A 22,983-nucleotide genomic window follows, 5' to 3' on the forward strand; every position below is an offset into this window, starting at 1 on the left:
CCCCTCCCTGCTCCTGCCCTCACTGCCGGCTGGCTCCCTTATGCTCACGGGCCTAGTGCAGGGAGGCCAGGCCTGGCATGGTGGTGAGAGAACAGCAACAGCTCTTTCCTCTCACTCTGTCCCCCTGGGCAATGCCAAGGCTGAATCAACAACCCTCACCAAGGCCAGGGTGGGGTGCAAAGAACCCGAGGGCCCCGGGAAGAGAGCTCAGTGTAGCACAGGCAGGTGTTGGGGTACATGGCAGGGCTCTTAAGGCCAGGCCAGTTCCTGTCTTTCATCAGGACACCCCCCTCCCAGGTTGGTGGGAGCAGGGGTCAGTCCTGGTCAGTCTCCGCACCCATGCAGTGAGGACACAGTCCCCTCAAATCAAAGGTATCAGGTGGGGCGGTCTTGTCCAAGGCGATGAGGTGGACAGAATATTCTAAGTCCCTCCAGCTCCTCCCCATCACACCAATTTGGATGTGTCACCAAATGTGTCACCACAGTAGCCTTGATGGCTCACATACATACAAGGCAGTGCAGTGTACCAAGCTTCTGACAGCTGTCCCCACCCCCTCCATTGGAGACTAACCATCAGGTGAATGACGAGGACATAGGCAGTGCCAACTTGCCCGTGGCCATACAGTGAGTCATGGCAAAGGACACACTGGAGCCAAGCAGACTTGCCATGTGGCCCAGAGACCCTTGCCCAGGGTCACCCTCTGCTGAGGGGGTGGGGTACATTCCCATTCCTCTCAAGAATTGAGAATGAGGGCTTGGGACTAGAGGTTAAGTCGAGAAGTTCCCACTCCGCATTGTACAGGGCAGCTCACCCTATCCCGCCTGGTATTTCCTGCCTTGTGCCTGCCAGAAATGGCCAACTCTACATCCAGCCTGGCCTTACTGGTCCACCTGCCACAGCCTGGAGAGGGAGCCTTCTAGAGTCCCAACCAGGCTGTGCTATGCGCCAAGAGTCCCCAGCCTGGGACGCTACCTCAGGATCCAAGCTCCAGCCCTGCCCAGACTGCAAACGAGCCCGAGATGTGTCGCACCATCAGCGCTTCATGGCTGGGGACCAGGCTGCAGACTCCTGAACCGCCTGAATCCCCATGGGAAGGTAAGCGCTCTGGGGCGCTGGCCCTTATTGTGAGGAACACAAAACATCCCGCAAGCTCACACATGGACACAGACATGCGTGGCCGCAGGATCTCCCACCCAGTCCGCTTTCCTCCCACCCAGTGACAGCAGCAGGTGTCCTGAAGCATCCTGATCCAGGAAGTCACCTTGCCTTTCCTCATCTGCATGTTCAACTCACAACCCCAGGGCCCCCAAATATGTCAGGAAGGGCTTGCGGAAAAAGATGTCCCTTTAATAAAACGTTTTTTGACATATATCGTACACAAACTACAATGTATCATAATTACTTTTTTTTTTCCTCTCTTAATTCAGAACCAGACTACAAGGTAAGAAAAAACACAGAAACAGCTACAATGTTCCCAATAATCCGCACAAGGTCTTTTTTCAGGCAGATGAGATCGCACAGAATATGATATACATGGATCAGAAAGGGGAGGGGACAAAACAAAGACCAGCTACAGGGTGGGCGGGAAGAGCAGGGAGTGTAAATGTACAAAGAATCAGGGTGTCTCCAGGGCAAGACACAAGGGTCTCGGCGAGAGGGCCGGAGCAGGTGAGGCAAGGCAGGCCCTGTGACGCCCCTGCTGGGAGGGCCCAGGACCCCCACCCCAAGGCGGGCCTGTCAGCTCTGGAGAATAAAAACCAGACTGGAAATAGCATGGCCCTGTGGCTGTCACTGTTCCTCCCGGCCCCCCACGGCTATGCCAAGTATTCCCCTCCAGTTCCAAGCATATACACAGCAATTCTGGTCAACAGCCCATTTTTCGAAAGAAGGAGAAAGAGGGGAGATCCCCCCAAAATGCAAAATGCAGCCCACCCTGCCCCGTGCATGGGATGATGTCAAGCGAAGCTCCTGGGACCAGAAGGCAGAGGCCATGGTTTTCCACGTCCCGGGTCATAGCCATCCCAACAGTGGCGGCCTCTCCTGCGCTGGCCACCACCCAGCTGGCAGGATTCTCGCTGGGAAGACAGGCCGAGTGAGGGGCGGCCGGAGGAGCGGGAGACTGGAGCAGGAGAGCAGGGGTGCGGCAGCAGTCCCGGGGCCCAGGGGGCAGCTGTGGAGGTCTTGGCCATGGCATGGTCCTCTGCAGGTTCCCGCCCCTTGGTGAGCGTCGCAAACACCAAAATCCCCAAGTGGGCAAAGGTGACTTCCTTTTTTTTTTTTTTCTGTTCCTAAAAAGGTTGTTTGAAAGAAACCACCAAGTGTAAACTGTCCAGTTTATTATTCTTAGTATTCTTGGATGGCTACAAACCCAGTGTGAAAGTTCACACCTAGACTAGCGTTCCTGCTGGGAGGGTGGGCTTGGGGACAGAGGCAGGGCTGCTGGGCTTGGTTTGGATTTTTTTTTCATTTTTAACTTTTTTCTAAAAAGAAAGCAAAAAGGTTGATTGGGGTGGGATGGGGTTGGATGGGGGGCTTGCTAGAAGCTTCCATTTAAAACATCACCCCCCCAAAAAAAAGCCCAGCAAAAAAAAAAACAAAATAAAAAACAAACAAAAAGGAAAAACAGTAACAGTAAAACCCCAAATAAACCAACAAAAAAACTGTCATGTACAGAAAAGGGTCCGTCCGGAAAAGGTGAGGGGTAGGGTTTTTCTGGTCATTGACTTGAAGTATCTTCTTATTTTGAGTTCTGTCCTTCACGTTTTATGAAATAAAAAGTTCGGCCTTTTTATTGCATGAAACTAAGCTGGGGACAGGTGGGGGCATGGGGAGGGGGTTGAGGGAGATGGGGAGAGGTCTCCCCCAGCTCCTGGGCACCAACACCTCACTTCTTCTTGCATAATTTCCTGGCGTCTTCCCGCCGCCCGCAAGGCCGGCTCTCAGCGTCTTGGAGAAGGGGGGGTCACACGCTCATCGTCATGCTTGGAGAATACTGCAAGGGGGAGGGGCAGAAAAGAGGAGCAGTTGTGAACACCCTGGGGTATCAGTGGCCCCATGGAGGTCAGAGCGTACCACTCCTCTGGCTGGCTGGCTGCCTTGCCGGGGTCCCATGGGAATCAGCCCTCCTGGGAGAGCCAAACTGCAGGGAATGGGGGGCCTAGGGACGGGAGCATCCCTGGGGAACACGGGGCACCATGGATGTGGACCCGCGAGCTAAGTTCCATGACTGTCCCAGCTTTCTGTATGTGGGACAGACACAAGGATCAGACGGCTGGCAGGTCAGAAGTAGCTCAAGTCAGGATGGGGCTGGGGGGGTGGGGGCTCCTGCCAGCAGCAGGTGAGAGCCAGGGAGGGGCTTACATTGTCGTTCTGGAAGGAGTGGAGGAAGTTTCCGCCCAGCTCGCCGTCGTCCCGAGGGGTGCCTGGAGGATTGCTAATGCCACTTATGTTGTTAGGAGAATTCTGCAGAGAGAGAGGATGCAGTGAGCCCACGGGTCCTGCTCTTGCCCCTGCAGCTGGGGTGCTGGTGGGGCTGAGGAGGGTAAGGTGTGTGGGGGGATGCGGGGCACTCACTTTTGGAAGTCCATCTATGTCCCCTGACCCTGGAAGGAAAAGACAAACCCTTTCAGTCTTCCGCTCCCATGCCTGAGGGGCCTCCATCACGCCCCCTACCCAGCTCCCTGCCTCCCGTGGCCAGCAAACTTCTCACCTAACGATCCGTTCATGTGGTGGGGCTCCATGCCACCCATGCCGCCCATCGGACCGTCAGAGCCGGGACCCATCGGGAACTGAAGGAGAAGCAGAGGGCACGGTTCAGTGAGCTCAGACACCAGCGAGGCAGTTGGCCAAGCCAAGCCAAGTGGGGCACCTGCTAGGGGCTGGGCAGCGGCCAGTTGCTGCATCAGGGTCTGCCCTAAAGAGCTGGATGGGAGGGCATGCCTCAAAGCCACAGGCATAGGTGTCAGGAAACTGGACCACTTAGCTCTGCTTGGACAGCCTGGCAAGGACCCTGGCCAGACTGTCCCCTCCTGGGGCACGGTGCACCTCACCAGCCAGCGCCTTGGGGAGTGGGGAGGAGCTGAGCTGGGACGCACCAGGATACCAGCCCTGCCCCCATCTCACCAGTCTCCTTCCTGCTCTTTCTTGGACACTAGGTGTTCTGTGAAGGTGGACGGTGAGCAGGGGAGGGCCTAGGGCTTGGGCCAGAAGCACCACACCTCGGGCACGGGGCTGGCAGGTCAGGGGCTCAAAAGTGGTATCTGTTCTACCACCACCCTCAAATGAAGGTCAGAGAGCCTTCCCACAGCCATTGCCATGACTGTGGCCACAACCAGTCTGGAGAGCGATGACCCCTGGGAAGGTACATGCTGCAAGGTGATGGAAGGGACAGAACTGGGACTGACAGGCTCTGGGGCTGGGTGCTGAGGACACAAAGCTGAGTCCCATCTGGGCCTCAGCCTGAGCTCACTGATATCGAACAACCCCACCCGACACAGGCACCAGACTCCCCAAGGGCCGCAGGCAACACAGGCTGGTGTGGTGGCACAGTACGATAAGCTGCCACTTGCAAGGCTGCCATCCTCACAGTGGAGTGCTTGCTCAAAGTCCTGGTTCCTCTGCTTCCAATCCAGCTTCCTCATAATGTGCATGGGCAGGCAGTGGCCCAGCCCTAGCTGCTGTAGGCATTTGTGGGGAGGAACCAGCAGATGGAAGACCTTTCACTCTGCCTTTCACAAAAACCAATGCATTTCTTCAAGAAATGTGGCTGTGGTTTCATAGGGAGACAGAAAAGTTGGAACAGGCTCCAGGGAGGAGGAGGTACAGCACCAAGAACATGGATCAGAAATGTGGGCAAGCAGAGTCAGACCCAGTGAACCTGCAGGATGAGGCTGGGACTGCAGGGGCCTCCCACCCCTGCCCACCTACTGCATGGGGTGGGTAGGACCCTGAGTTCCCCACAGTCCCTAAAGGCAACTCGGGGCACCTGGTAACAAACTGCTGTTGACGCCCCCAAGTGATGTGAGGATGGTAGCTGCCCAGGACGCTGCTGCCTACACCAGACCTGAACAGCTCCAGACCTCACAGTACAGAAACACTAATGCCAACGTCAGCGCTTCGATTCTGCTGCCAGCATCCCACATGGGCACCAGTTAGAAATCCAGCGGCTCCACTTCTGATTTGACTCCTTGCTAATGTGCCTGGGAAAACCATGGAGGATGCCTCAAGTGCTTGGGGCCCTTGTACAATGTGCGAGTCCCAGAAGTTCCTGGCTTCCTACGGGCCCAGTACACAGAAGACCTCTCTCTCCTGTCAAATCTGCCTCTCCGGGGACCAGCACAACGGCTCTGTAGGCTAATCCTTCACCTGCAGGGTGTTCCATATAGGCACACCCATTTGTGTTCAACTGTTCCACTTCAGATACAGCTCCCTGCTTATGGCCTCGTCAATCAGTGGAGGATGGCATACAGGTTCTTCTTGGACCTCTGCACCTGTGCAGGAGACCCTGAAGAAGCTCCCAGCTCCTGGCTTTGGATTGGCTCAGCTCTGACCAATGCAGTCATTTGGGCAGTGAACCAGCAGATGAAGATCTTTCTGTCTCTCCATCTCTTTATAAATATGCCTTTCCGGGCCTGGCGGCGTGGCCTAGCGGCTAAAGTCCTCGCCTTGAACGCCCCGGGATCCCATATGGGCGCCGGTTCTAATCCCAGCAGCTCCACTTCCCATCCAGCTCCCTGCTTGTGGCCTGGGAAAGCAGTCGAGGACGGCCCAATGCATTGGGACCCTGCACCTGCATGGGAGACCCGGAAGAGGTTCCAGGTTCCTGGCTTCGGATCGGCGCGCACCAGCCTGTTGCAGTTACTTGGGGAGTGAATCATCTTACGGAAGATCTTCCTCTCTGTCTCTCCTCCTCTCTGTATATCTGACTTTGTAATAAAATAAATAAATCTTTAAAAAAAATAAATATGCCTTTCCATCAAAAGTAAGTCTGCATGATTTAGCAGGAACAAGGTCGTGGCCATCACCACCAGCAGCCTGGTGACCTTTCCAGTCAGCAGTCCACCCCATCCCAGGGACCTGTCTACCTACTTGCTGTTTCCAGACACTCCATACACATGGAATCCCAGGACCTTCCATGGCCTGCTATTTTCTTAGCATGTTTGCAAGGTTCCCAAGGCTGCCTGTACAGTACCTTACTCATCCTGAGAGAAAGCCCAGCTGTGTGGACAGCACACATATGACTGAGCCATGCACTGGCTGCTGGGGACATCACACTGTCTCTGCACTTTGGCTGCTGTGACCAATGCCACTTGGGACATTCATGAACCCATTGCTGTATTGGGCATTAGGTCATGTCTCTTTGGCAGACACCTGGCAGTGCACTAGCTGGCCAGGGCATCATTCTGCATTTACTTTCTCAGGAAACTCTGCTATTGTCCAAAGTGGCTGTACCATTTCACGTTCCCATGGGCAGAGCGCCAGAGCTGCAGCTCCACATGCTCACAGAGACATCCTAGCAGCAACGCAGTGCAGCTTAGTTCCTAATCTCTTCATGTGCTTACTCATTCGTTTGCACATTGAGTTTTTTTTTTTAAAGATTTATTTATTTTTAATGCTAAGTCAGATATACAGAGAGGAGGAGAGACAGAGAAGATCTTCCATCTGTTGGTTTACTCCCCAAGTGATCACAATGACTGGTGCTGCACCGATCTGAAGCTAGGAGCCAGGAGCCTCTTCTGGGTCTCCTATGTGGGTGCTGGGTCCCAAAGTTTTTGACTGTCCTCAACTACTATCCCAGGCCACAGGCAGGGAGCTGGATGGCAAGCGGGCCCACTGGGACTAGAACTGGCACCCATATGGGATTCCGGCACATTCAAGGCAAGGACTTTTGCTGCTAGGCTACTTTTTCCTTAAAAGCATAAATAATTAAGACTGATTGAACACGTGTTACTAGTATTTCATTTTAAAGATAAAGATGCATTTTTTTTTGACCTCATGACACAGGAAAATTCTGGCCGCTGCTTTTTTCCTTTGAATATATATAGATTTTAAAAATTAATTTATTTCTTATTTATTGGAAAGGCAGATTTACTGAGTTCTCTGGTTCTCTCTCCAAATGACTACAACAGCCACAGCTGAGACAATCCAAAGTCAGGAGCCAGGAGCTTCTCTAGGTCTCCTACACAGGTGCAGGGTGCCAAGGTTTTGGGTCTCCCTCTACTGCTTTCCCGCCATAAGCAGCGAGCAGAATGGGAAGTGGAGCTGCTGGGACACAAACTGGTTCCAGTATGGGATGTCTGCGTTTGGAGGTGAAGGATTAGCCAATTGAGCCACTGCACCAGCCCTTCTTTTACATATTTATTTGAAAGGCAGAGTTATGAGACAGACACTTCCCAGATGATGTCAACAGTTGGGACTCAGCCAAGAGGAAGCCAGGAATCCCATCTTGGTCTCTCACGTGGGTGATTGGGATCCAAGTACTTGGGCCAACACCTGCTGCTTTTCCCAGGTGCATCAGCAGGAAGCTGGATTGGAGGTGGAGCAGCCAGGACTTGAACTAGTGCTCCTGTGGGATGCCAGCAGCATCACATGCAGCATGACCCGTTTATGTCACGAGGCTGGCCCAGTGCTTTCTGTGCTAACATTACTTCTCTGACTACTGACTTTCTCTCACTGTCACACTCAGGGTCTGACATAAATGCCATCCCATGCACGCTATGCTTTATCCAGTCTGCATCATACTGCTTCCTGGTGTCACCCCAACATGTGAGCATCCCACTAAGTGCCCTGGCCCGAGAACACCCACACGTGGAGGACTGCAGATCCTTCTCCTTAGCATGAGCTTTTGGGTTTCTGGGGATTACTCCAGCTGCTAAGATGCCCACCCCTCTCCATATCTAGAGGTGAGCGAGCCCTGGCTGATGTGCCGCCTCACAGCCAAGGCCTGCGTGGCTGTTCACGTCTCAGAAAAGCCAGCCAGCCCTAACTGTCACGTCCATTGTTTGCAAACACCCCTGGGCATCCTGGAGGCCCCTGTAAGCTCCTCTTCCAAGACAGACAGTGCTACAGCACAGGGCTAATGCGCATGTGTAAGGTCCACGCTGGATGCCAGGTGAAAACAGACGAACAAGGCTTTTGCACTTGTGTCCCTCCTGGCAACCTCTTCGGAGACCTCTTGTGATCGGTCTCATTGTCAATCCCTGAGCCGTCATTTTTGCTGCGCATGAGGCAACTTCTCCATTCCCATGAAGACACAAATCTCACCCTCCCTCTTCTTCTACACATTTTGGGGAAATTACAAAATGACCCAAAACATTCATTCAGAAAAAAAAAAAAACCCTGACAACAATGGCAGGATCAGCCAACCCTCTGTGGTCGGGTACAAGGTGCACAGGGCAATTCATGGGTGAGCTGCTTCCGCTCACATAAATAAGAAGCTTCTGGACTCAATGAAATCTGCCGTGCACTATCTGCCAGACACGCTGATGGATGAGGGAGGTCACAGAGTGCTTGGACAAAACAAGTTTCCAACTTTTCTGCAGTTTCTTTACAAGCTGCACTCCAGTGTTTCAGCCACTGTCTCCTCAAGCTGCTGGGACTCTTGTCACCATCTGAGCATGACCTGTTGCTTTGAGAATGTGCGGCTGCCAGAAACGCAGGCAGAGACAGTTCCCCAGAAGGGGTCCCTGTGGGTCACTGCCACACCCTGTTCTTCTGTGGCTTTCAGGCGTGGCCTCTGATGGCATGGAACCTCCCTCTTTTGTGACACAGTCCAGGGAAGGAGGGGATGACAATGCTGATGCCAGGGGTGCCCAAGGTCATTTGGCAAGGATCAGTTCTGAGCAAGCCTGGGGGTCTCCTAGGAGCAGGAGAGGTGACTCTGCCTCCCATCCTGACTCAGGAGCTTCATCTCCAGCACATGTGCCCAGCGCTCTCTGCATTGGGCACGTGGCACAGCCCATTGTTCTGGCTCTCCACCTGCCTGATCCGGCTGGCTGCGCCCTTCCACCATCCCTGTAGCGACACGGCTGCATGGTCCTCTCTCACAGTAATGTGTGCGTCACACTGGTGTCAGCTGTTCCCATTATCATCATCCCAAAGAACATGGCTACAACACCCACCATGTGCCAACACAAAGCCCAGTGGCAGGCCAGTTGCAGAGATGGCCTGACTGCCATCTGAGACCAGGTGAAGTGGGCAAGCCTCCATGGAGGACGCTGAGTCACTGCTGCCAGCAAGAGTGGCAGGTTGGCAGTGCCACTTCCCGCTGATGCGAGCACAGCTCTTACGTCCCAGTCTGGGGCTCAGGATGGGTGTTCTGTTTTCCCACCCAAACATCTGCAGCCATAGCCAAAGACCAGGCATGGGCCTTGAGATCTCTCAGGATCCAGGGATGCTGAGACGGGTGGCAGTGAGGCTGGGGGCTGGGATAGGCATGGTGTACACTTTGTACACTATCCAGTTACATGACCCAGCTATAGCTACAGCGGCAAAGGCAGGAGCAGGCCCTGGCCTAGGGCACTGCAGAATCCAGCACGATACAGCCCATAGGCAGTGGCTCAGATGCTACCCCAGGGACAAAATCAGAGTGCCTCCAAAGGCCCCCTGCCCACTTCCTGGCTCTGCACACCCTGGGCTCCCCAAGAGCTCAACTGTCTGTGGCGGAGACTCCAATTGGCCCCTCCCTGGGGAACTTTGTGGTTAGGGGAGAGATGCAGGCTGCCATCACAGCAGTGGGTCCTGCCCACTGGGCCAAGACAGCACAGGAGGAAGAGTGGGAGTAGATGGATGGGAGCCAGTGCAGGTGCAGTGGGAGCTGGCAGAGAGGCAAGGACCAGTGGACGCAGAGCCACTAACAGGTCCTGGAGTCACACAGCTCACAGGCCTGAGAGGGTGAGGGACTGCCCGGGGTGGCACCGTGGTCAGGGAAGAATCCAGGCTCTCTTGCCGACCACAGGGGCGGTGTTTACCCCGCCTCCCCTAGCAGCAACCCAAGCGCCCAGCCACCCCCTCCGTTAGTCATTCTCCTGCCAGTTTGTTTTTATTCATCTTTGGTAACAAATGGCTGAAATCAATTAAACTGGCTTTCCCCTCAGCTGATGAAGTTAATTATGATTTGTTATGGTATCTGATATGCAAATGACGAGAAGCGCACTTACGTTGGCGCGGCTGCCTCCGGGCGGCACGGGATTAATCATTGTGTAGATGTTGTCACTGGAATTCGTGGAGTCTGTAGGACAGCAGAAAGCCCCCCGCCCGTGGAGGTGATTAATTTCTTTCTTAATTAAAACAAACTCGTGGCACTTGAACCCATTCTTTTGTATTTTATCACCTAAAATTTTCACTAAGTACCACCATTTTCTGCCTAATTTGTATTTAATGAAGATTCACCAAGTTTTTAATCAAAGCAAATTCAACTGTGAAAATCACCCAACCCCGAAAACCAAGGCGCTTGGGAGGTCTCGAATGGGACATCGTCCTACCTCAAGCCAAGCTGGTCCCTGGAGGCCACCTGACAAGGGGATGGTGGGACCCCTGTTCATTGGTCTGCCTATGTTACCCTCTGTGGCTCAGCCAGGGTCAGTGACCCGATCAGGCATTAGGGTTCCTCTACCAGCCGGCTGGGCAGGAAGAGAGGCCGCAGACACATTCCCACGCGCAGCAGCTTAATGTGACCCAGTCTGAATGTAGGTCACGCAGCTTATCAAAATGCAGCAGCAACAAGAGGAGCTGGCGCGGGAGCCGAGGACCATGCAGCCACCGGCTCCACCCCTCGGCTGTGCAAGCCGTCCTGATACGTGGGGCTGAGGTGGGGGCTGTGGGAGGGTACCTCTGGCTCCCCAGTTAGCCAGTCAAGTCTCTTTAGGACACTGCTAGTGGGTTTGTATCAGGAGCAGGCCCCATATTTTTAAGACTGAAGTCTGACTACCTCTTGCTTTTTGCTTTGCGGGGTGGGCAGGGACTGTATGCTAAATTTCTTCTAGCTGGCTGCTCTGCTATTCTTAGTTGGGGAAAAAAATAGCTGATACTGTGTGTGTGCACACATGTACATGTGTGCATGCACGCAAATCCACATGGGAATACCTGGGGCCTGACTACAGAAAAAGACAACTCAATGTCCTACACAGAAGTCCCAGGAAACCCGAGCGCCCTGGGAACCTGGTTCTACATCCAAATGTTAGTCCTAAATTGGTCCTAAGTCCGTTCCCAGACCTGCCTGGCCCTGTCCCACACAAAGCGCACTCGAGAACCAGGCACAGGGGGACCTGGCTAAGGCCACCCAGCGGGCGGCAAGGCCTGTCTTGGCGCCAGCCCCCAGAGTACCTGGCACTTCCAGGGCCCTCAAACCCTCTTACCTGCAGGACTAGGCATGATGGGTGTTCCTGGGGGGCCGCCACCACCGGGGGGTCCCTGTAGATGAGACAGACATGGGAGTCAGATCCCCTGGTGACAAAATGTGGGAAAACGCCATCACACTCCTCAATCAGCATTGAGTGCTCTGGGGGGATGCCCACCTAATCCCCTCCAGTGCTTACCCAACCAGAAAGTTCAGGCTTAGGGAGTGGGCTGCCCCTTCCTTCCTTCAGACTGAGAGGCAGCTGTGGTGTGCACGTGCGCATGTGGTGTGTATGTATACATGCTCCTGTGTGCGCATGTGTAGGGCCAGCTGGGAAACCCCAGAGGAGGGCAGCCTGCTAGGCTGGACTTGGAGGTTCCCAGGCCACCCAGATCTTTTGGGCCAGAACGTATTTCACAAGGAACTAAGCAGGGTCTCACTGGTTCTCCTGCACCTTTGGGTCACACGAAGCCAGATGTACAACATTCTCAAGCCCCACACTTACCACATAGGTACCGGGCGATGAGGAGGAGTATGGAATCTGGAAATAAGGTATGGAAGGGGTAGGGTCAGTGCTGCTGCCTCTGACAGGTAGCACCCCCCAGTCTTCCCAGGAGAGGCTCAGGCACCTAGTGGGCCAGCTGCCAGCTTCACAAACAGGGCTAGGTACCTAAGTCCAGCCCAGTCCTCTCTGCTACGCTGCACCTCACCCCCATGGCAGAAAGCCCTTCTCCTTTCCCTTGAACACTGGATGCCAGCCTTGCCGGTGGGGAGGACACCACTGGTGCTCCCCCTGAACATTGCTTCCTGAGCCCAGACTGCCAGCTGGGAGCTGAGGGTTTCTGCATGGTGCCAGGGTGCTCAGGGGTCAGGCCCCAATGCCCCAGCATGTCCCTCTGGGGTGGGTGCCCACACACAGCCCCTCCCTGTGGACCTCCTCTTCTTCCCAGGACAACTACCCTGGCAGCCACCACCCTGCCTGGGCTGGGTACTCACTGAGTTAGCACTGTTGGGATTGGGCCAGGGTCTGCCGGCTCCCGGGCCCCTGGAAAGACAGAGAGAGAGAGAGTGAAGATGCAGCTCTGGCCCCATAGGTGCAGGCAGAATGGGGGCTGGCGCCACTACCAGGAACCTAGAGGGCAGTGGCTTATGGTTGCAAACCTGCGGACTCCTTTAAACCACAGGTAGGGTTTGCACAATTCAAAGCACCTGTAAGTCTCAGCGCATCAGAAACAACGTGCCTAAAATGATGTCCCACATTCCCGGAGGAGTCCACAAGTTCCCACAAAAAGGGCCCAAGCACCAGGGGTTTGAGCTGGATGACACCATGCTTCAAACTTTCGCCTGCCACTCAAAGCTGTGTGAGCGTGGGCAAGGGCCTGCACCTCTCTGTGCGCCGAGGCCTTGACACGTGTGAAGCAGAGTGGCTGAGTGCCTCACAGGGTCATCATGAAGATGACACAGGCTGAGCCCACACAGCAGGCTCAGGGTGGCTAGGCCAGGACACACAGCACCTCTTGTCACTGGGACCAGAACATCCCCATTCTGGAGGAGGCAGCTGAGCCCAGCTGGGCATTGGCAATGACACCCGCAGAGGGCGGGGTTGGCCTTACATGTTAATCCCGGGCATGGCGGGGCCGAGGGAGTTGGGTGGTGGTCTCATGCCGCTGCCATAATTCTGCAACGATAACCAAGGGTCAGTCTGTGAGAAGGAGGAGGGAGCCGGATGGGGGAGGGGGGAGACAGAACAGAACAGAAGTGATACGGTTAGTCTGTGAAGAGGATCCAGGGGGAACACAGCACACGGGCCAAAGTGGGGGAGGGGCATGAGGACAAGCCAGCACAGAGGGATAGGCGCCACGTGCAATGTATGCTCAGGGACTCCAAGATCCTGTCCTCAAGACCTGTGGCCTACTCGCTGGCCGCTGCCATCCTGGGCACTTCCACACTGTGTGGCACCGTCCCTACATGGTAGCAGGCCAAGGAGGGGATAGGTCTGGGCCACAGGTATGTGCCATGGCAGCAGCAGATTCATATAAGGCCTGATCCAGCAGGTGCAGATGGCACCCTCCCCATCCCTCCGGGGCCCAGCTGGAATGTCCTGGCCTCTGGCTTCTGATCTAAGCCATGACAGCCTCCCTCCATTTCTCCCACTGGACTCTGGATACCCCCCTTGAAAGTTGGGTATTGTGCATTTTAAAAAGAGATTTGTTTTTTGGAAAGGTATATAAGGTTTACAGAGGGAAAGAAAGACAGAGAAAAAGATCTTCCACCTGCTGGTTCACTCTCCAAATGGCTGCAATGGCTGAAGCTGAGCTGATCCAAAGCCAGGAGCTAGGAGCTTCTTCTGGGTCTCCTACACGGGTGCAGGGTCCCAAGGCTTTGGGCTATCCTCTACTGCTTTCTCAGGCCACAGGTAGAGAGCTGGATGGGAAGCTGAGCAGCTGGGACATGAACGGCGCCCACACGGGATTCTGGCACGTGCAAGGTGAGGATTTAGCCACTGAGCTATCATGCCAGGTCCAGCGACTGTGTCTTAAGGACCACATCCCCTTGGTGCAACACCAGCACAGCCTGGTCCCCAGTACGGTGTCATGGCAGCAGGGGAGAAGAGGCCACAGAGAAAGGTACATGAGCCTGGCTGTGCTTCTGCTCAGAGGCTGTGGTGGGATTCTGTGGCCAGGGCACTGTCAGCATCTGCTGCTTATGCTGAGCAGGCAGCATGTGTCACCCACCCATGCTCTGCTTCCATCCTTGGCATGATGCTTCTCATTTCACAGAGACCGAGAGGAGAAAGATTTGCCTCAGGTCACAGCGAATGGTGCAGCTGAGTTCACACGGGACCTGCCAATCCCCGGTCTGCCTCCAGAGGGGCTGACACAGACCACAACAAGAGCAATGCCAGGCTGCCTAAGAGCAGAGTCAGAGTGGGGCAGATGGCTGCGGAATTCTCCAGAAGCCAGCACCCAGCACACACAACAGTGGAAATCGCTGAGGCACGGGCAATGGTCAGACAGAGGCCTGGGTGACAATCAGAGCCTGGGACTGGCAGGCAGTGTGCATGCACGCGTGCGTGTGTTGAGGGGGGGGACACTCAGCTTGGTCACACTTCCTAATGACAGTGCTCACCGTGTGTTGGAAGGGATCCTCAGCTTGGCCACACTTCCTAAATGATGACAATGCTCACCCTGTGCCAGGCAGTGCCGCATGCTAGGCTATGTGCCACTTCCTTGTGGTTGTCATGGCAACCCTTTACCGTCCTCACTTTAGAGATTAAAAACCTGAAGTTCAGAAGTGGAGTGACAGCTCCGATGCACAGGGATGATGGTTCTACCTTTACAGCCACAGCACATGCCCACCACCCCTAAACTGTACTGCCTAGAAAATGGGGCCACAGAGCCCTGTGTGCCCAGCTGTGGCTGCCAGTCACATACAAGGAGTGGCAAGGTCCCTGCACTGCTAGGCGTAGCCTGTAGATCCTCAGTGTTTCCAGCTCTCTTGCTGAGGCCCACATGTGAGCCACTATACCCTTTCTCTATGAATCTCAGCCTACCTCCCCTCCGCACCTGTGCACAATGCCAGCCCCTCTGCAGCAGCCTCATCTCCAGTGTACGCCTGGCTGGGTAGAAGGGTCTTCCAGATAGAGTGGAGTCTCTAACAGGACTGTACCTACAGCCTCCCACCCTCACACACCAACCCCCTGCCCAGAGACCTCAGCACACTGAGTGGCACTCAGACTTATAGTTGATCATTGCTAGCTGGAAGGCTTAGGGTGGCCTACGCTGCGTCCCTAAATGACACACAGCTTTCAGGAGCCTCTCTTTCCTCCCTTCCGACTTCACAGGGGACACTTCAGTGGCCCAGAGAGGTCAGAGATGGGACTCAAGCTGCCACAGAGTGAGTCAGGAGTGCAAAGTAGGTTGACATCAGGCTTAGGGGCAAGTTTCCGAACCAGCCTTTCACCTGGAACCCAGCAGAGGCGGCCTCCCTCCTCCCAGCCCCTGCCTGCCTGCAGCCCTGGGCTTCAGAAAGCAACACCAGTGATGCTGTGCAAGAGGTGATCACAATGATCGCAGCCCAGATGGTCCCCCATCATCTGCCACCGCACTGCTAGCTGAGCAGCATGGTGCTGGGCTGGTGATGGCCACAGTCGATGACTCCTCCATCCTTGGCTCTCAACCTCACTGATCCAGTCAGGAACAACATGGGACTCTCACACCTCGTGGTCTTAGCTCTGTGCTTTGCCAGGTCCATAGTGACACAGGAAGGACCTAAGCAATGGGTAGTGGCTGGGACTGTTGCTACCTCCTGCAGCTTCCTCCCAGGATCCCTTCCCAGCCTCCTCATCTGTCCTTTTCTGCAGCTGGGGCTCTGAGGCACCGAGCTCTAACAGGCCCTGCACTGCTTTGGGAGTCACAGGCTTCCCTGCAACTGCAGATAAGTCAAGACAGCGATCTGACTTCTCCAACCAAGCACCAGGGAAGGGAGGGGGTGGGGCTGGTGGCACCATGGCTGCCATGAGCCATAGCAGCTCTATGTTCTCACTACTGGCATCTAGCCAGGAGCCCCTGCAGGGCCAGTGTCATCCTAGCAGGACTCACACCTATGTAGGATAGCCTCTATCGCAACCGCAAGAGTCTTCCCCTCCCTCTCTCTCCTGAAGTGGGATTTAGTTTTCTTCTTTCCTAGCTCATTCTCCATAACTAAAACCTAGTCCAAGGCCTGGTGTTCCAGACCTGTCCTGGAAGCGCCTGCTTGCTTGTCTGGCTTCAACCTGGCACCTCTCATCCCCGGATGCCACAGCCACACTGCTGGCCCTCAGCCACCTGTTGTGAGTTGAAGTGGGTCCTCCCCAAATTCAGATGTTGAAGTCCTAACCCCCAGCTCCTGCAGGTGTGGCTATATGGCACAGACAGGACTTCTACAAAGGTAACTGGGGCAACTTGAGGTTGTGTGGATGGACCCAAATCCTGTATTAATTTGGTGTCCTGGTCAAAAAGAGATGAGGACACAAATACAGCACGAACATGGCCATCTGGGCCTGGCACAATGGTTCATTGGCTAATCCTCTCTTTGCAAATGTCAGGATCCCATATGTGTGCTGGTTCTAATTCTGGCTGCTCGACTTCCCATCCAGCTCTTTGTTTGTGGCCTGGGAAAGCAGCAGAGGATGGTCCAAAGCCTTGGGACCCTGTACCCATGTGTAAGATATGGAAAAAGCTCTTGGCTTCAGATCAGCTCAGCTCTGGCCACTGCAGTTATTTGGGGAGTGAACCAGTGGATGAAAACTCTGTCTCTTCTCCCTGTAAATATGCCTTCCACCAGGGCTCTCATCTCTGCAGAGTGTGCCAAGCGGGCATGCTGGACTGGCAGCCAGGAACACAGACATGCTGAGACAGTCGCTGAGCCAGGAGGAAGGCCCTAACTTCCAGAATGCTCGGCTCTCAACACAAGCTCTGCTAACAGCCACTTCCAGTTTCTGGAACTTTTCAAGTATGAGCTTACCAAACTGCTATGAACTTTTCCAGAAGAAGTAAACAATAACAAAGAAATCTTAAAAGCCACCACTTAGTCCAAAGAGCTGGCGTTATGTCCTTAGCACGGGGAATGGTGTGCCCTGTGCTAGGTGCCACGCCAAGAACCTGATCCTGTTTCCCATTCTGTTCTCACTCCCATTTTATAGACATGGCTGCTGCTGAGGCGCATGTTCCTTGCCTTAGACTCTCTGCTTCCTGAATGACCTGATGCTCCAGGACCTGAACCCCTAAGGCCATGGCTGGCCCCTACACCAAAGTACATGATTGTCATTTGGGGACCTTCTGCTCTCAGCCCCCAGCCTGGCCCACTTGAGAGCAGGAGGGTGAATCCCCCACTGTGGGGCTCTGGGGAAGAAAGAACTAAGAGCCTGGCGTCTTCTAGAATTCCTTCTAAGATTATGGCGCCAGCAAAAGTCAAGGCCTTCCAACACCCCAGTGCTGGACCCATGGAACAAGAATGCAGGGATGTGAGGGTGGCAGGGGGCAGGCAGGTCAGGGTAGACCTCGAGCTCCTCCTGACTCTGCTCCCAGGGGAATCACAAGCCTGGGGTGGGGCCCAAAGAATCCCCAGAGAAGAACACCCAGCCAGGGCAGTGTGCAGACAGGGAAGAGCCGCCAATGGCCTTATGCTCCGCATTCTGGTCCAGGGTCCCAGGTCCCTGGCCTTCTTTAAGGTGGACAAGTCCCTCAGAACCTCCAGAAGGTTCCAGGGCAGGCCCAGCCTCTGAGCCCTGTAGGCCTTTCCTGCTCAGGGGTCAGGAGCTGGCAATGCAGGGTGGCTAAAGTTACCTAAAGAGGTAGCCGGGACACTGGGAATGGTTTCTTTCAGAGGTTTCTGTAATTTCCTTTCTAGCCATGGAGTCCTGTGGCCATAAGCAGTCACAGACATGAGTTGGGGACACGAACCTAGCTCACATGTATCCTCTCCACCCTGGGAACTGCACACGCAGGCAGACTTACTCCAAGTCTGAGGCCTGCTGGAACCCACAGGGATTCAAGAGCTTCATCCAAGTTCAGACAGTGAGCGGCAGGGCAGGGCTAGGACCTATGTGTCTGCTCATCGCACCACTGGGTCACAACAAGTTGGCTTATGAGTCATCTTCAATGTACCCCAGCCAAGGTGGAAGGTGGCTCTGGGGGCCTACACCTCATGGCTCAGGACCCTCTGCCCTTCAATGACCTCAGACCATATGCTAGGACAGCCCTTCTGTAACCTAAGAGTCTGCCCCAAGGAAGCTTCTCCAGGTACCTCAGGGGTCCTCTACTGGATCTGTAGTCTGTGGCAGGCTGCCCTTGGTTGTGTGTGGCAGCAGGTAGAAAGGGAGCCGACCCTGCCCATGAGAGCTAACAGGTGAAAGACACTGACAGACAGAGCAGAGGCAAGGCAGGGGAGGAGAGAAGGCAGGTGCACAGGTGGCTGAGGACACGGGGGGTGAGGGGGAATGGGGCTGCTTACCTGTGGGCCAGGCCCCATGGGCCCCATGCCTCGGGGAGGGTTCATTCTCTGCATCGATCCTCCCATGTTGGGGTGGCCTGAGGGAGGGAGAGGGAGAGAGATGAGTCATGGGTTACCAAGGAGGGGAGGAGCCTCTGGGCAGTCAGTGCACCCTGTCCTCTCTACCTTGTTGCCGCGTGGGATCCATGGAATTGGGCAGCAATGGCTGTGTTCCAGGAACTCCTCCTGGAGGCTGAAAGAGACAAAGACCTGAACTTGGGTGCTGCTCCCCAGGATGCTCTGTCAGCCCCACACCCCAGCTTCCCCAAATGCCCCTTGGGTCCCTGCAGGGATTTCCCCAGGTCATTCCTGCTGCTTGTCGCAGGGATAAAAGTCAACCCAAGTTGGCATCCTCTAAAACTGCAGTGTAGGTGGGGTCAGAGCTCTGGCTGTGGGAGAGGAGCCCTGTCCTGCTGTCTGTGCACCCTGAAATGAGGCAGATTCAAGCAACTCATCTAAGCTGTCTGGAACACCTCAAACCCCATCTGTACTTTCGCTTCAAGCAGCTGTTAACTTGGTTTATTTCCCTTGGGGACTCACTGGGGACTGCAAGGGCCAGAACCTTAGGCTAGGAGCCCCTTCTAAAGTGAATGGGACAGGATGTTGGGATGGTGTGGGTTGAGCCATTGTCTGTGATCCCATATGGCCACTGGTTCATGTCCTGGCTGTTAACTTCCAACCCAGCTCTCTGCTAATGCAACTGGGAAAAGCAGCAAAGACAGCCCAAATGCATGAGCCCCTGCCCTCCATATGGAAGACACAGATGAGGCTCCTGTTTCCTGCCTGCCCCAGCTCTGGCTGGATGTTGTAGATGTCAGGGAAGTGAATCAGTGGATAGATCTCTCTTTGTAACTGCTTCCAAGAAAAACAAAACAAAAAAAGTTACCAAGGAAACAGGTCTATCCTAAGAGCACAAGCAGGGATGAGCACCCAGGTGCCTGACTTCCTGTAAAATCTCCTTCTGGCCTCTGTGGAGAACAGGGGCCAAGAAGGGAGATGGGAGGAAAGAGGTGCAAGGAATAACATGGGTCCATAGGTGTTGATGCAACTACTGTTGTGTTTTTGTTTTTTAAATTTGTTTTTATTGGAAAGGCAGATTTACAGAGAGAGGGAAAGAGATCACCCATCCACTGGCTCATGCCCCAAGTGGCCACAATGATTGAAGCTGAGCTGATCCAAAACCAGGAACCAGGAACATGTGAGTCTCCCAAGGCTTTGGGTCATCTTCTACTGTCCTTCCAGGCCACAAGCAGGGAGCTGGATGAAAAGTAGAGCAGCTAGGACATGAACTGGCATACATATCGGATTCCGGCATTTGCAAGGGGAGGACTCGGCCACAGTGCTGGGCCCTTCTGCAACTACTGTTAAGCAGGTGGGGGCTGGTGCCACAGTGGGCGAGGCCATGAAAACCCATCACAAACTCCTTATTGAGACTGCAGCAACTATGCCTCTGAAGAAGCAGCTGGGAGCAGCCTCCTGTCAGGACCTCCTTCCCTCCTCTAGGGATAGAAGGGATCTCTTACTCCAAGATCAGAGGCCTCTGGGGGCAGCTGTTCATCCTTCCCCTCCAGGGGGCAGTACATTTAAGAGGTCTCCAGCTCTGACTGGGCACTCCCTGACTCAGGCGCCATGGGTTTTGGAAGGAGGTGGTAGAAGCAAAAGGACCAACCCACTACCTCCCTGGGCTTCAGCACAGGGTGGGCATGGGTGGCTGAGCAGTCAAGAGTTGCCCAAGTGTAGCCCTGCCTGACAGTGACAGAGCAGTGTTTGTAGTGCTCACAGCTGACCACCAAGCCCATGCAGGAAACTGCTCCTCCTCCTTGGTTCGCCCTATACCTGCTGCACATCAGGATCCCAGCAGCAAAGCTGGTGACTCGCTCCCCTCCCTGGAGAGGCCTTGAGTTGGGACAGAACAGTGTGCCACTGAAGTGTGTGACGAACAAGGAGAGGCTCAAATACAAGGAAGCAGAGAAACCGTGGCTTGGTCTGTGGGTTTAGGAACAGGTGTAGTATTCATTCCTTGGGGCTTGCAGGGTGACAGTTGCTCTGGGGCTGACAGGACCCCTGAAAGTGAGTCAGCTTTCCCCCATTGCACCATGGGACAAGGCTGAAGAAACATCTGTCTGGGAATGGACCAATGCCAGCCAGCTGCATCTGCAGGCTCACTTTAACCTGCCTGGTCAGTCCTGCCGGAAGGCTGCAGCTCTACTGGAGTGTACCATGCCATGGGAGGCCATCTGACTGTATAGCCAGGCTCGCCTGCAACCACTGCATGCAGCCCCCAACTCTGTGTCAGGGTGACTGGCCTGGCACGGCCTGGAGGCAGAGCCATCAGCTCCCAGCTTCAACTCTGCCTTCAATCAGGGGTCCATTTACAAGGGGCATATCCTCCTGCTTGACTTCCTCTGGGCTAACTCAGGCAACCCAAAGGAGGAATTCCCCAAAGAAAGCCCAGAGCTACCACCTGCAGGAGGGGGCAAGTCCCTCTTTGGTGGCCCTAAGAAGGTGGGAAATCAGAGCCAATTTCTAATAGTAGAGGTGGGAGATAGGAAGGGAACTAGTCTGTGGTGCACGGAAGAGATGACAGTCTTGATCCTCCACTCACCACCTGGTCTCTGCTCATGCTGAAGAACTGAACAGAAACACATATGCTCATACAAGGCCTTCTCTGTGTCCCTTTGTTGCTGGCAGGAGGACCATGGTGAGGGTCTGCTCTTTCCAGCTGCAATGTTGCACCTCTCAGAGCTAAGGGTGCGGGAGCTGGAGACCACACTAGGCCTGGATCCCCGTAGGAAGTCATCTCCCAGGACTGGCATGTTGGCTCAACTGGCTAATCCTCCACCTCCCACCCAGCTCCCTGCTTATGGTCTAGGAAAACAGCAGAGGATGGCCCAAAGCCTCAGGACTCTGCACCTGTGTGGGAGACATGGAAGAAGTTCCTGGCTCCTGGCTTTGGATTAACTTAGCTCTCTGGCCATTGTGGCCATTTGGGAAGTGAACCAGCGGATGGAAGAACCTCTCTCTCCTCTGTAAATCTGCCTTTCCAATGAAAATAAATAAATCTTAAAAAAAAAAAAAAGTCAAGTCCCATTCTGATCTCTGCTTCCTCATTTGGATTGTGTCCAGGGGCCCCTTCCTATTCCAACAGCTGGGTTTCTAATACTTCTTGTTCCAATCTGTCCTCATGTGACATGGCAGCAAAGGAGATGGACACTCGACCCTGAAACTGGAGGCCCTGAGTATCAGCGCCTGTCTGCAGGCCTGCCACATCCCACTCGAGCCGAGAATGGAAAGACTCCCACCAGGTAATGTGGGTCTGGCTGGGGCTAAGCTCCAGGTTCAAAGACAGCAAGGGCTGCATGCCTCGAGGGTCATGTCATCATTTGGAAGATTAAGAAAAAAAAAAATTCTTCAGCATGGGAAGTTTTTCCTGATGTCGCTTTAAAGTAATCTTTAAGTCTATCAAATTTCCAAACAGGTGTCTTGCCTCTTCATTGCTACCCGCACTGCCCTGACTTGGGGGCATCTCCAGTCACCTCCAACTGCCAACCATGAATTTAGCAGGAGGCACGGGGTCCCAGGCCACAAAGCTCTCATGGTCTACACACTCCACCCCAACGACAGCAACAAATCCTGCCTTGTTTTGAGTGGGCCCTGGAAATCCAGGCAGATATCATACACACCCTCCTGCCCCTCACTGCTGCCCAGTCACAGCATCCCGGCTCCTGATCAAGACATTCCTGGGGAGCCACTTCTCTTCCCAAGAGCAGGACTGTATTTATCTACTGCATGAGCAATTTCCAAAAGCTTCTGGGGGACGGGGGAGGAGGTAAGGCATGTTGTTCATGAACTTCATTAAAGAAAAGGATCTTCCTTCAGCCCTGTAGGCGAGCCAAACCCTACTGTCCCATCCTGGCTGCTTTTGCTGCTGCCTCCTGAACCCCAGAATGGACCATCCCAAGCCTGCAAGGAGAGGCAGATGAACAACTGCATGGTGGGCACAGAGTCCTTTCTGGGGACCTGATAGGAAGTGACCCTGCACCTGTCCCTCCAGCCCTTGACCCCCTTCCATCCTCCCCCCCCGCCACACACCGCCCAGATTCTGCTGAGTCCATGCCCACCTGGGATAAGGAATGGCTGAGCAAGGGAAGAGAGAACATGAAAAGGTACAGTACCTGGTTTCCCATTCTGATCGGGGGCCTGGGGCCGCCTGCATATCGCGGTGACATAAAAGGCTGCAATTACAGGGAATTAGTTCAATGACAGCCTGCATCAGTGCACAGTGACCAACACAAACGTTCTCCACTCTACAATGTCCAGTCTTGTGACAACTATTGAGCTTTTAAGCTCTCTTTCTCCTAGTGGCCTTGTCCCTTCAGGCAAAACTTGCTTTGCGGCAGAGGGAAAGAGATTCACACCGCACACATGGTCCCCCGACTCCATGTGTGTTCACGGAGAGCTACTTGGAGGGTGAGGATGTGTGTGTGTGGGAGGGCAGCGGCTGAGACTTTTGCACAGGACATGGAAGGAAAGTGAACCCCACACAGGCCCAGGAGGCAAGTCTGCTCTAGGTAAGGGCGGTGAGAGGACAGGAGAAGGGCTGCAGGCCTCTCCT

The 22,983-nt window shown here is 54.5% G+C and overlaps 1 protein-coding gene across 3 annotated transcripts in view; it reads right to left on the reverse strand.

The window, feature by feature from the left end:
- Nucleotides 1-1,391: 1,391 nt before the first annotated feature.
- SSBP3 (single stranded DNA binding protein 3) overlaps nucleotides 1,392-22,983 on the reverse strand; it is a 147,251-nt gene continuing 125,659 nt past the window's right edge. For 2 of the 3 annotated variants that reach the window (XM_004588701.4, XM_004588698.3), the window contains 12 exons: nucleotides 22,544-22,603; nucleotides 18,495-18,561; nucleotides 18,330-18,406; nucleotides 12,950-13,014; nucleotides 12,333-12,381; nucleotides 11,842-11,877; nucleotides 11,356-11,410; nucleotides 10,159-10,229; nucleotides 3,711-3,789; nucleotides 3,575-3,603; nucleotides 3,362-3,463; nucleotides 1,392-2,993 (listed from right to left, as the gene is read on the reverse strand). In XM_004588701.4, the coding sequence (XP_004588758.1) occupies nucleotides 2,964-2,993; nucleotides 3,362-3,463; nucleotides 3,575-3,603; nucleotides 3,711-3,789; nucleotides 10,159-10,229; nucleotides 11,356-11,410; nucleotides 11,842-11,877; nucleotides 12,333-12,381; nucleotides 12,950-13,014; nucleotides 18,330-18,406; nucleotides 18,495-18,561; nucleotides 22,544-22,603 (720 nt within the window). In that variant the 3' untranslated portion in view covers nucleotides 1,392-2,963. The remainder of the gene's footprint in view (nucleotides 2,994-3,361; nucleotides 3,464-3,574; nucleotides 3,604-3,710; nucleotides 3,790-10,158; nucleotides 10,230-11,355; nucleotides 11,411-11,841; nucleotides 11,878-12,332; nucleotides 12,382-12,949; nucleotides 13,015-18,329; nucleotides 18,407-18,494; nucleotides 18,562-22,543; nucleotides 22,604-22,983) is intronic. The other variant, XM_004588702.2, reaches the window with a different exon arrangement.

This window comes from Ochotona princeps, chromosome 2 (genome assembly GCF_030435755.1).
Source record: "Ochotona princeps isolate mOchPri1 chromosome 2, mOchPri1.hap1, whole genome shotgun sequence".
Lineage (NCBI taxonomy): Eukaryota > Metazoa > Chordata > Mammalia > Lagomorpha > Ochotonidae > Ochotona > Ochotona princeps.